Raw genomic sequence first — 14582 nt, forward strand, 5'->3', positions numbered from 1 at the left:
AGTTCTTGTCTGAATGAGCAGCAATTCCAAATGGATAGATTCTGACTTAGTGGGGTTTTAGAAATCGATGATGATTGAATATAGTCAAGAGAGATTCATTCTAAATCATTCAAATTTTTGCCCAGAGCACCTAGCTCTTAAAGGCTCACAATTGTGAGATTATTGGCCAGAGTTTAAGGGTGTAGTCAGTGACTGTGGGACATACCTTTTTCCCCATGAAATGTAAATAAGCTCTCACAGAAACCCAATGCATGATCTTGGCATCATGTTCTATCTACCAAACTGGCCCAGACATGAGCGCTGATAGACAGATACAAACTGAGTCCAGCTAACTATGGACACATGTGAAATGACACGCCCTCTCTTAAGTGGAAGTTAAGCTTTTAGCAACTCTATGCATCTGGAACATAGCTAAGAATACAGAAATGAACAAAAATGGTTTCTGACTGACTCCACTCTCACAAAGCATATGCACCACATGGGAGGTTTATGGAGGCGCGCTTAAAATCTCACTTGGAGAACTATATAGAATAATTAAGAGTCTAAAAAAAAAAGAATTGAAAAAGGAGAACTTTGAAAAGCAGGCAGAAAAACTCACAGGTAGCTAAATAAGCTTGATATGCTTAAAAAAAAACCCAAACCTTTACAAAACTAATAGTGTACTGGGAGGAAGTTATTATATACCTTGGAATCATTATTATATTAGAACATTTTATAGTCATTATGATCTGATTCATCAAGAACAGTTAAAGTTATGCTCAGTGCCCTCTTTTTAAGAAAGCATAGTATAGAGTATATTTTAATCAATCCATCAATAAGCATCTTATTAAGGTGCCAGGCACTGTGCTAGATTCTGGGGATACAAAGAAAAGGGCAAAGGGGGCAGCTAGGTGGTGCAGTGTATAAAGCACCAGCCCCGGATTCAGGAGGACATGAGTTCAAATCCAGCCTCAGACACTTGATACTTACTAGCTATGTGACCCTGGACAAGTCCCTTAGCCCTCATTGCCCCACCCCCCTCCCACTCACCTCAAAAAAGAAAAGGGCAAATACAGTTCCTAACATCACAGAGCTTACATTGGGAGATGTATTTAATAGGTATATAAAAGAAAAAAAAATGTAGATATAAATATCAATCTATCTGTGTGTGTATGTATGTGTGTGTGTGTATATATATATATATATATATATGAATGAGAGAGAAAGGGAGAAAATTTTGGGGTAAGAAAGTAGTCGCTTTGGGAAGGGGGATTAGGAAAATTCTCATGTAGAAGATGAACTCAGTTTTGAGAGAGAACAGTGATTCTGGGAAATAGAGCGCTTTTTATGAGGAAAAACCAGAAAGTCAGAATGGCTGGATTACAGTGTGCATGAAAGGAAGTATAATGTGTATTAAGATTAGAAAAGTATTTTGAAGCCTGGTTTTGAAAGGCTTTAAAATGCCAAGCTAGGGATTTTATATTTGATTTTGAGAGTAAAAGAAAAAGTAAAAAATTACTTTAAAAAATACAACTGGTTCATGAGTTACCTGATAAATTCATGTATAAGCAGCTCGGCTCACATTAACTATAACACTCTATGGATTGCAAAGCTTTTCCTTATACTAACCATTTTGAAGTATGCAGCACAAGTATTATTACCCCCATGTTATAGATGAAGGAAGTGAAATTCAGAAACAGAATGCCATTTGTGTATGGTTACAAAGCTAGTTTCTGAGCCAGGATTCAAAAGCAGAGCTTCTGAATCCTTGGCCAAATCTACTTTTGTTTCAAGTACATCGAATTGTGCTTTCAGGGTCAGCTTGGTGTTGACAATAGCTGCTAAATGTGGCATTACTATCCTACAGTTTTGAATTGATAATCATTTCAAAAACCTACAGGTGTACGGTTTTCAATTAAAGAAATCTCATGAAAATCAGACTGTACTGGTTAAACTGGCCTGAGGAAGTCCAAGTCTTAATTTATCATAGATTCTTTTTTTTAATGAAAAAAGGTTTATTTTTCAGTGAAAAACTTAGACATAGAATGCCTTCTCCTAGGACCTCAGGGAAGGCAGTGGTTGAACTCTCCAATGGAGTTGGGGGAGAAGTCCTATCATAGATTCTTAATAAGAGTGCAATGACAATCTGTACTATGTGATGACTTAATGTCTTTGAAGATGTGATATTTTCCTATTTCCCAATTGCTATTTTTCTATTTTATTTCTTGCCTTTTATTTACTTATCCTTAAGCTGTGATGATCTAAGATGACTTAAAAATGTTTTTTCATGCCATATTGTATTGACCACTAGAGGTCCCTGCTTCTCTGTTTTTCTAACCTCATCCTCTGCTTTCTTGAATCTCTTGTTCTTGTACACCATCTAGTGGGTTTAGCAGCTACTGACCGTTGAATGTGATTTCTTTGGAAAGGTATTAAAACAAGTAATTATGGTGGCATACCTTCTTACCAATAAAACACATTATTGACCATAGAGCACTCCTAGAAATTTTTCCTTCCACAATTAAAATCTCAAGCAATTATGGAATCTTTAGTTCAATCATTTGGGTTTCCATAGGTGAAGAGCAGCAAAACTGGAAGAATAAGAAATGGTTTTACGTTCTAAATTATTTATTCCTTTTAAAAAGGGAAATATGCACAAATCAGACTAGAAAATATTGCTAATGTACTACTTGAAAAAATATGGTATTTCCCACTATATATAGACATCAGGGTCAATTAAAAGAGTTAAAAACAATATGGCTAAATCATGACATTACTAGCTATATTCTGTGAAACATGATTTACTGTTTTTAAATATAAGAGAACTGCAATCTCTTTCTAACATTTTTGTTAGTTCAAAATTCCTCAGCAAAAAATCTATTTTTAAAAATGCTTCCTTTTCATATTCCTGCCAATGTGTTTATTTCACTATAAATTTGAAAGCCTGCCCAAATAAACAGGAGACTGATGAAGTACTGATAATATCCAATGAGATCAAGTGCTGAAATGGTAAAACATTTGGAAAATGTGATTTTTTTTTTAAAAAAGAAAGGCTCCTATTAAAAGATTCTCACCTCATGTAGCATGCATGACTTTTATATTTCATTTCAACATAATCTGAAACTAGGCCATTAATTATTATTGGTCATTCATAAGTAATTTGTTCAAGCTGCCCAAGGTGAAGGTAAGGCCTATGAAGATATTTAATAAACGTAATATAAACTAGCACTTATACCAATATATAGCTAATGATGTCATTGACATTTAGAAGATTTGAAGTCAGAGACTTTACAAAGCTGATTTTAGTCATATAGAATTGAAATTGAATGACTACTATGCCCTGAAACTTTGCACTTAATCCTAGGAGCCCTCATGGGTCCCCTAAGGGCAAGTCATATCAAACCAATTTCATTTCTCTTCTTTATAAGGTCATTGGATTGAGCATTCATTTAATGAAGGAAAGAAGGAAGAAATGATATAGCATACCCTGATTTCAGCAAGGCATTTTAAAAAGTCTCATATCTTCTTACAAAAGAAAGAGACATATTAATTCATAATAATAGGTAAATTTGTAACTGATTGAAACACTCAAAGTATTTTTTTTTTTAGGACAGTGGACTACATATTAAATCAGAGACCTGGCTTCAAATTCTATTTCTGACAATACTAATTCCGTGAGCTTTCTATTTTTATTTTGGATGGACTGTGATTTCCTTAGTGTAAGGAACTCCTGATGATGAAACTCTCTCCACCAATGTAGATTAGCAATTGTTTTGCAACTTAAAATTTCAAATTGTTGTTGGAGGCCCTAGAGAGGTTAAGTGAATTTCCTAGGGTCATACAGCCAGCATGTGAATTGAGGTTTTCTTCCTCAGGGGGCCAGTACTTGAAGTGCTACCCCTATAATGCCTCCAAATCTTTCTATTAAATTACTTTAATTTTCAGTTTTCTCATTTGGAAATTAACGAGTGTAAATTATATGCTGGGAGTTGAAATTTTATGACTGAAATGGACTCTCTTCCCTTGCAACTGTCAGGTTCAGGACACCAAGATAGAGGAAAGATGTTGAGTATATGATTCCTAAAGTAGGTAAAATAGCATCCAGGGCTTTTTGTCCTAGGTGAAAGTAAGTCAGTGGAGTCACTGTCACTGCTGACAAGGAGAAAGGTGGGTTCTATTATTTCCTACAATGCATAGACACATCACTACGTGGGAGTGGAGGCATGGGTAGTAACTAGAGAGTAGGTCTTGCCCAGTGGGAGGAGAAAGAAAGTGTCTGGATCAGGAGAGTAATGCCCACATTCCGAGGATGGGGCCCGAGGAGGGAATGAGTTACCCATCCCTTTCTTTTTCACATTTAACCTCACAAGCTGCAAAGCCTGACTCTACAAAGGCTAAGTAGAGAGCAAAATGGAGGAAAGAATGTAGTATATAGGCATGTGAGCTTCTTGTAGGGATGCACTGTTTGATTTTTGTTCTTGCGTCCTCTGGGCCTAGCACAGGGTCAGACACATGCTTGTAGATGGATCAGAGATAATATTGATACCATCTTTAAAGAGTAGTTTCTAAAGGTTCCTTTTTTTGCCCTCTAGGTTCTAGACAAATTGGCCTATTTGTTTTTTTCTTAGTAAGACATTTCAGCTCCTAACTTCCTCTACAGACTGTCCCTTTTCCCGAGGATCTTCTCCCTCCTCATTTATTTCTCATAGAATACCTAGCTTTCTTCAAAGTTCAGCTCACCTACTACCTTCTACATGAGGGCTTTTTTTTTTTTTTTGTGGGGCAATGGGGGTTAAGTGACTTGCCCAGGGTCACACAGCTAGTAAGTGTCAAGTGTCTGAGGCCGGATTTGAACTCAGGTACTCCTGAATCCAGGGCTGGTGCTTTATCCACTGCGTCACCTAGCCGCCCCCCATGAGGGTTTTCTCGGTGGTCCCAAAATTACTTTGTAAATATGTTATATTTAATTATATGCATAGATTTTATTTCCCCTCAAGTAGTTAAGCTCACTAGGGACAGGGTACTCTCACTGTTATATCTCCAGAACTTAAGATAATACATGGTATACAGGAACTATTTAATAAATGTTTGGTGAATTGTATTAAATACTTCCTACTGAGGGTGGGAAGGATCAAATCAGATATTGTATATAAAGCACTTTGTATCTCTTACAGCATCAAATAAATTTGAGATACTATTATTATTGACGCCAATCCTAAAGTAGGCGCCTAGCAGCTTGTTGCTGAAGTTGGCCCTTGGCATTTTCCTAAATAACATTTTTATTAACAGTTTGGATGAGGATTTAGAAGGTATGAATGTCAAATCTGCTACTGATATAAACCTGATATAGATAAGCAATATTCTGGATGACAAAAATATAATTCAAAGCAATTTCTCTAAGTCAGATTCATAAGCCCAAAACACCACAGACCTCAACAAAACCTTTTCAAACTGAGAAGTGAATTATTTTCTTTTCTCATGCACTAGCCCATTTGGTATTAAACTCTGTACAAAGTGTACACATGGGGGAAAAAAGTAAAATATGGAAACTTTTCTCTGTAAAAAGTATGAATTGGGGCAGCTAGATGGCACAGTGGATAGAGCACCGGCCCTGGAGTCAGGAGGTCCTGAGTTCAAATCTGACCTCAGACACTTAACACTTACTAGCTGTGTGACCCTAGGCAAGTCACTTAACCACAATTGCCTCACAAAAAAAAAATTAAAAAAAAAAGTATGAATTCACTGAATTGTGAAACTTTTCCTTGCTAGAGTACTCTCTTTGCTATACATTTCTTGGTCTGCCTGCCCAGTGACATTTATGTAAATTGACATTGTCTGTTTTAGATTATAAAACAGATTCTGGGAGATGGGTAAGGAATACAACCTGTTTGTTTTCCTTGAATGTTATATACTTTGTAATATGGGAACTTAATAAATAGAATTTGAGGATACTTTGGATCTATTCTGAGTCCAGGATAATAACCAAAGAGAAAACTGCTATTTCTTGGTTCCCAAACCAATGACAAGGATTTAACTAATCAACAACTTTACAACATGATCTCTTTATTACATATACCTAGATTCACAAAGTATACCTTTAGTGGACAACAGATTTAGAGTTAGAAACTATATTAGGAGTAATTTAGTGTAATCTCTGCTTTTTAAATAGAAAGAAACTAGCACCCCAAAAGGTTAAATGACTTGTTCAAGATGACAGGTTTGTATAGGTAGAGCTAGGATTCAAATCCAGGTCCACTAACTCAAATGTGACACTTTTTATTGCGCCATATAAATGCAAAATGGAAATGCATACAAGGGTAAAGAGGGGTGGGGAGGAAAAAGTAGAGAGACCTCAGTAGTCAGCTTAACAGGGACTAAATAAACACTGATTCCCTGTTACACTGATACTAAGTAAACACAAAGATAAGAACCAAAGCACCTAAAACATAAAAGAGCAAGAAAAAAAGGAGAGGAAAAGGAAAACAATGTCGGTAGAGCAGAGTTCTGGAAAAACATGAAGAAAAATTATAGAAGCCTTTGTGATTGTTGCCAATTCACTGTATTTGCAATGTATCATTTTCTTCGGTTATGAAATGAGGTTACTTATCCCTGTCCATCTGTTTGGCAAAACTGTTGCAAGGGTCTCACATGAATTAAACCAGTAACAATATAAGGTGGTTATTTATTTTTTTTTAAGCTGGGAGGAGAAAAAAGGGTGGTTCAATGAGGAAAATGCTTTAGGATAATTAATTCTCAATAGTATTGATTAATGTTTTTATATTACTGATAAACTTCATAATAATTAATTGGCCAAAAAATAAATTCAGGTCATTTCTTGAGTTAGCTCTAAACACTTTTAGGAAATGCTTCCTTAGTTCTCCAATTCTGCTTAAAAATGGAAGCATTTTCTCAATACAGAGAATGACTAAAACAGAGTTCATGCGTCATTAGCATGAGTATATTTTATGATCATTGCACATTAACTTTCTAGTCTCAGATTCTGCCATGCCTGTCCTTGTTTGTGCTAATTCCAAAAACAAATTCCTGTGTGTGCCTTCCATTAGGTTCTGACCTGTGTGCGTCCTCCGATGGGCCTTCAAGTGAGAACTCTTCGTATACACTTTGTTGCATCCCTCAAAATCACATCTGTGGATACGACGTTTCCTGGAGTCTGGAGACTCAGACCGTCTCTGGCGTCTTGTGCTCTCAATACTGAAGGGTGAAATTGAACTGAAAGATAGAAATGAAGTAGTAGAAATTTGTGAAAAATCTTCACAACATTCTAACACTGTGAAAGCTTAAGCTCATCATCTCTGAGGGTGGTATATAGACTGGAGGTCTGCCTTTCATTCTTGATCTTAAAGACATGTCATAAGAGCTACTTTTAAAATAGGAACTCTCCAAAGGAGAAAGTAATTCACTAAGCACACTGATTACCATCATTAGAGAGGGGGTGTGGTATAGGAAAAAGCACATTGACTCTGGAACCCACCTCTGATTGCTTCCTTACCTTACCTATGTGATCTTGGTTATGTTATCTAATCTCCTCAGGCATCCGTTTCCTTATCTGAAAAAGCTGGATTTGATGGTCTCAGTCTTCCAATTTTACAGCTATGACTCAGTATGTCCCAATATCTACTCAATCCTTTATAATCAGATGTCAAACACACAGCCCACAACAAACCAAATGGAGCTGGAATTAGAATGTAATTTGAAAATACTTGAAATAAATAAAAACACAATGAAACATAGATAATACCACACTTTACAACTAAGTCAGTAGATGTTCTGCAGGGATCTTTATTTACGGATGAGTAGCCCCTGTTTCTATTTGAGTTTGACACTGCTTCTCTATATTATCTTAATAAAGTCTAGAAAGTAGCAGAGTGAACTGGATAAATATTAATTATGATGATTAAAAAAACCTTTGTGGCTGTTTGGCTTACACATTTCTGTTTTTGATCATTTTAACATGTTTGCAGAAACCTTTCTAGCTTCAAACATACTGGAGAAGATAACAACATGGTTACATATAATAGAAAGCATGCTGATGTGAAATACAAGTGATGAGTCAAGTCAAGAAGCTTTTATCAAGAGTTTGCTATGTGTTAAGTGCTAAGGATAAAAAGAGAGGCAAGTACAATCCCTGGCCTTAATGAACTTATGTTTTACCTGCGAAGCAACATGTAAACAATTTTCTACATAAAAGGGCAGGACAAAGTGGAGGTAGTGGAGATGGAGGTAAAGAAAATGTACAAAGAAGTTTAAATATAAATACAAATTTCAAAGCAAGTTAGGTCAATCTGTAGGAAACTCCCTTGGTACATTAATATTATGACTCATGACAAGTTCTGTTATGAAAAAAAGACTACCTGACATTTGACTTTTCAAAGATTAGCTGTACTATCTTCTGTGGGGGAAAACAACTAAAACTATGAAACACAAGCCTAACTTGAAGGCTGTTTAATTTTAATGCATTAGTAGAAAAAACAGGATTAGGTTATAATGCCAGATAATTGATTAACATGTACTCCTCCAAATCCTAGGTTCATCTGATTGAGATGTAAATGTGGAATTCGCCTGCCTGCCTGCCTGCCCCTCCCTCCCTCCCTCCCACCTTCCCTCTCTCTCTCTCTCTCTCTCTCTCTCTCTCTCTCTCTCTCTCTCTCTGATTGTATCTTTAAAGGGTTGAAAAAAAAAGAACTGACATTCAATAAATTCAGCCAACTAGACTGTTGGGAAAACTGACAGAATAGTTGGAGTGAGGAAGAAATATTTGACCTATGATTTAGGAGTAGCTATGTAGTTGTTTTTAAAAGAAGGGTGATGAAAACCCAGCATTTACCTTGAGGATTTGAGAGTGGTATTTTATCCTCTGTTCAAATTGTGGTTAGTCAAACTTTGTTCTTAAGGGCTCGCTCAGTAATATCACATTATAATGGCACACTCAGTATATACACCATAAGCTAAGATTTTAATGCTTCTGTTTTTCTTTAAAAAATGAAAAAAAAAAAGTAGCCAATTTGTGTGTCTGTGTTAGATGGAAGTAAAGGGGAAAAAACTCTCCAATAACATGTATTAACTTGTCTCTGATCAGTTCATGTCAGGGCTTTACCTATAAAATAAAGGGGCCATGGCATGGCCAACCCATTCATTTTAACTTGGGTGTCAAACAACACAGATTGTCACACAACTGATTTAGCTGCTGATAATGGGCATCTATTAGAAGAACTAAACAGATAGTCCGATTTCTCTGATCTATCTAGTATTGCTCCAGGCTTTCTTGATGGCACATTTCAGCTCTGGGATGTAAATTACTCAGTCAATAAACATTTATTAAGTGCCTACCTATATACCAGGCAGTATACTAAGAGCTGGGGATACAAAGGAAGGCAAAAGACAATTCCTGCTCTCAAGAAGCTCACAGTCTAATAATGGGGGAGACAAAATGTAAACAACCGTGCTATCTATCTATCTATCTGAATACATATATGTATATGAGAGAAATGATTATCAATAACAAATGATTTGGAGAGATTCAGATTTCCTTTTCTTTTATTCTCATTTCAAGACCTCAGTCTCTGAAGCTAACCTTCTCCTCCATCCAGAGCCAGCCAAGTGAGGAAGCTATTGTGCTCTACTCAGGTCTGGGTTGGGATAAATCCCTTGAATAGATTGCCCAAGGGTGGTGGAAACTTAGAAGTAACTGACATAATCAAAGTTCATTCGAATAGGTTCAGCCCCTCATTGTAATATTCCTTCTCTCATTAATTGTTCATCAGAGTTTATTACTATCCTCGGAAACACCCCTCTTCCAATGGGCATATAAACCATGAGTCTCTCATCATGACTGTCTTTGGTCTAAGAGAGAGACAGCCAAATTTATTATTTGCTTTTATTGAAATGCTGACATTATTAACAAAATTTTATTTTATTAATCATTTTATCAAAAAGCTGGCATTATTAATAAAATGACTAAATTATGCAGAAGTTATGTCTCTTGAACCTTTTAAAATGTTACACATGTGTTTGTATACACACATACACTCTTTCTACATACAAACACATATTCACACACAGAGGAAGTAATGGAGGGAAGCCACTAGAATTAATGGGTAGCCTATACAGGTAAAACATAAATTGATTCAAACCAAAGAACCAGAGATTTAAAGTTGGAACATACATCTTGTCCAATCTTCTCATTTTACAGATTAAAAAAAAACAAACAAAACTGAATGCCAAAGAAATTACACAAGTTTGTCTAAGGACATACGGGTAACAGTGGAAGGGCCCAATTTTAAACTCAAGTGTTCTGGCTATAAATCCAGCTCTCTTTCCATTGTACCACAGTGTGATATGCAATGGAGACACAAAACCAAAACAGGCCATCTTCAGGGAACTCATCTAGAGTGATGTAACATATACACAAGTTCGTAAATACAAATGACTATAAAGTAATTCCAAGAAGGAGAGAGATCTGGCTGATGAGATAAGAAAGTAGGAAGTGACACCTGAGTTGTGCTTTGGGGGGAGGTGGAAGTGAAGAAGGAATGTATTCCAGACATGTACAAACTGAAATCTTCAAGTCTTCCTTGGCATTTCTATATTACAGTATAATATCATTCACTTATTCATTTAACTATTGCTTATTATGCCATCCAATATAACAGAAATGAATTCATTATTTTTGTGTTCAGCTATAAAAAAGTATGGCCCATATGCTCTGGCAAAATAATAATTTAGTTAATGTTGAGTTCTAAACTGATCTACAAAGTATCTCCAGAGCATTTCTATATATTACCACATTTCAATTTATATATATTTGTCTGTATATCTATGTATAAACATATGTGTATATCTGTATGAATACATATTACTAGAAATCAGGACATTTCTGCCTACAGTCCATTTTTGATAGTTACCTTCCAGTGTATTTGTGCAAAATGAGAAAAATTGGGGGAAAAATGTATGAAATACAAACCAGGTAACAAGAATAAAGTCCCCATGAGACTAACAGAATGGTCTAATAGCCATGCAGTTCATCAACCACTTAACTATGTGGCAGGAATAGAAATAATTCCCTTTAGTAAGAGAATGGCTTGAAGGCTATTTTACTAATAGTTTGGTATCTACATAATGTTAGTGGAAGACAAGAAGAATGGGTGAGCTTCAGTTTACAGATAAGTTATTTAAACAGTTCTTTATTTTTAATATGGAAGAATTTTGAAAATCCATTCAACGGGTCTGTGATCCCACTGGTGTGTATATATATATATATATATATATATATATATATATATATACATATATATATATATATATATATATATACACACACATATTCCCTCCAATGATGAGATCACAATCTTTATGTGCTTATACAACCTGTAGAACTCCCATATAAATGACCCCCTTAACACTGAAATAGATCTTCATTACACTGAGTTATATACTCTACCTTCAGTTGAACAAATTCAACACTTACTTAGTACCTACTATATGTTCCCAAATCACAATTTTAAATGTGGGAAAAATCCTATCAAGAAATACTCAGGGGAAAAAAAAAAGGAGGGGTGGAGCTATGTGGAACAGGGCATAAAGCACCAGCCCTGGATTCAGGAGGACCTGAGCTCAAATTCTGCCTCAGACACTTGACACTTACTAGCTGTGTGACCTTGGGCAAGTCACTTACCCCTCATTGCCCCCCCCCCAAACCAAACCAAAACAAACAAAAAAACCCCAAACATTCCAACAATTCAGATTTGTTTTTTCCCCCTACCTCTCATAGATACATTTCTCATCTTTACTGGAAGAGACAGGAAGCAAAGTCAAGAGGACATTAGACTAGGTTGGAATGGAAAGGATGTAAAGAGGCAATCCCTGTTCCAAATAATGTAGCTATCTGTACTTAGCTCAGTTTCCTCTGCTCAGTTCTATATTCCAGCCCATATCAGGCATATATAGGGGTAACCCCAAGTACCAGAGATTTGGTGTCAGCCAGTCTTGCTAATGATTCTTTGTGCACAGCAGTATACCATTAAAGTGTTTGTGCTTCCTTTCCAAAGCCGCCTAGATTCTGATGCAGGGGAAATGGTGAAACTGGATTCTGAATTCCCGAAGTGATAGGTTTCAGATAAAATGTACTTATCATTTTGCGACCTGCTTCATCAATTGCCTAAGTCTGAAATAAATATGATTGGCTATTACACGTAATGAAGAACATTCATTCATTCATTCATTCGCTTGCTCATACATTCAATATTTTATGATATTCCTAGTATATGCACTGAATACACTGAATATGCTTACTGTGAAGTATACTGTCCTAGGCACTGTGGAGTCAGAAGAAAATAAAAGACTCCTGGTCTCAAGGGACTTGAAATCTTTTGGGGTGGAAACAACACATCCATTGATAAATAGTTAAATTTTGGGCAGGGTGTGAGCCTTGAGGGAAGCTAAGGATTTTATGAAGCAGAGTAAAGAAGTGCATCTAGGAATTGGAGATAGAATTCTGGGAGAAGAGAGATGGAATGCTGCATCTAAGGAGCTACAAGTGAGCTAGATTGATTGGAAGAAAGAATGTATAAATAAGGGCCCTGGAGTCAGGAGGACCTGAGTTCAAATCCAGCCTCAGACACTTGACAATTACTAGTTGTGTGACCCTGGGCAAGTCACTTAACCCCAACTGCTTCACCCCCCAAAAAAATTGTATAAAGGAAACTCATGGCTAATAAGCCTGGAAACATAGGCTAGAGCCAGATTCAAGTGTTTATAGATTCAAAGCTGACAGGGCTGCGAAGGCCGTGTGGTCCAACACTATCATTTTAGAGATGAGGAAACTGATGGCAAAGGGAAGTTAAATGACTTGATAAAGGTCCCACAGGAGAAAGAAGCAGGATTTGAACATACAGCTTTTTTGTGCTACGTGTACTGTATCGATTCTAAACAGAGGAATTTGTATTTTGCCTTTGAAGAAAGAGGGAGATACTGGGGATTTTTTTTTTTTTAGTGAGGCAGTTGGGGTTAAGTGACTTGCCCAGGGTCACACAGCTAGTAAGTATAAGTGTGTGAGGCCGGATTTGAACTCAGGTACTCCTGATTCCAGGGCCGGTGCTCTATCCACTGCACCAATACTGGGGATTTTTGAGCAGAGCAATGGTATGGTCAGAATTGTCCAGGAATATCAAATTTCTTTTTGGCTGTGTAGAAAAGGTAAGAGACTGAAGGCCAGGAGACCAATTAGGAGGTTGTTACTGAAGAGTGATAATAAGGGTCTGACATAAATATGCAAATACTTGCCTAAATCTGCTAATGGGACTACCGTTCTTTCCAGTCACTGAGGTTTACAACCTAGGAGCTACCCTTCTACATGTAATAAGTCACTGAATCCTGTCTAACCCATTTCCTCATTTGTCCCCTATGTCCCCTGTTCTCTGTTCACCCCACAACTACTGTAATTTGGGTATCATCACCCTCTTGACTATATTACTGTGATAGCTTCTGAGAGGAAATATTATTTTTTTTAATGAGAGTAATAACAACTATTAAATTAGGATTAAGGGGGTTTTTCCACTTTATTTCCTCATTCAGGGACCAGTAGCTGTAGGACAGTCAGTCAGTCTCTGAAGGTTACTGTTGATAGCTGAGATTGTCCAAATCCTTGTGGTGCATGCTCCACCCAACCAGAAGACCTTACTTCTGTTAAGAGCATAAATAGAATCTAATCTAGGTGAATTCCAGCCCCAAAGCATTAAGCCCACGGTCCTTATACCCCTCCATTCGAGTCTAGGGTAACCCAGTTCATGAACAAGAAAACCAACCAGAGTGGACTGGGTACAGACGGCTTCCTTTGTCCACATTGCTGGAGGTAGCTGAGTCATGCATGTTCTCAGCAGGAGAAGCTGCCGTCTTTAAGCCCACCTCCTCATCTGAAAATCCACCCCCTCATTAACTGTTCACCAATCAATTTTTCATTTGTCAGGGGCACCCCTTTTCTAAAAGTATATTAAGGCATTCATTATCTCTTTTAGGTGTCTTTGGTTGTCCAGAGAAACCACTTGCTATCACTTTATTATCAGCTACCTAATTAATAAATTGATTATTAATTCTCTAAAACTCTGTCTCTTAGGCTTTTTATTAGTCTCGCTTCCTAATTGGATTCTTTTTTTCCAGCATCTCTCCTTCTAAAGTATTCTCCCCAGAGCTGCTGAATAGATATTCCTAAAGCACACTATCTAATCTTATTGTGAAGCTTCAAATGCTCCTGATTGCTTCTAGAATAATTCAAACTTCTGAGGGATTACAGATCATTGGGTGTCAGTCCAGGCTGAACACACATCACTTCCCTCTCACAGAGTTTACAGTCTAGCTGAATTGTCCTGGTGTCAATTCCTTGAACACAATACCCCATTTCTAATCTCTCTGCCTTTAGGGGCAGCTAGGTGGTGCAGTGGATAAAGCACTGGCCCTGGAGTCAGGAGTACCTGAGTTCAAATCCGACCTCAGACACTTGACACTTACTAGCTGTGTGACCCTGGGCAAGTCACTTAACCCCCATTGCCCCACGAAAAAAAAAAAAACCACAAAAAAAGTTAACATCTAAT

General features: G+C 36.9%; 1 protein-coding gene across 3 annotated transcripts in view; it reads right to left on the reverse strand.

Moving 5' to 3' along the window:
* Positions 1-14582, reverse strand: part of KLF12 (Kruppel like factor 12) — a 581101-nt gene that overhangs the window by 17681 nt on the left and 548838 nt on the right. For all 3 annotated transcript variants that reach the window (XM_043994967.1, XM_043994966.1, XM_043994968.1), the window contains exon 6: positions 7052-7209. In XM_043994967.1, the coding sequence (XP_043850902.1) occupies positions 7052-7209 (158 nt within the window). The remainder of the gene's footprint in view (positions 1-7051; positions 7210-14582) is intronic.

This window comes from Dromiciops gliroides, chromosome 3 (assembly GCF_019393635.1).
Source record: "Dromiciops gliroides isolate mDroGli1 chromosome 3, mDroGli1.pri, whole genome shotgun sequence".
Taxonomy (NCBI): Eukaryota; Metazoa; Chordata; class Mammalia; order Microbiotheria; family Microbiotheriidae; genus Dromiciops; species Dromiciops gliroides.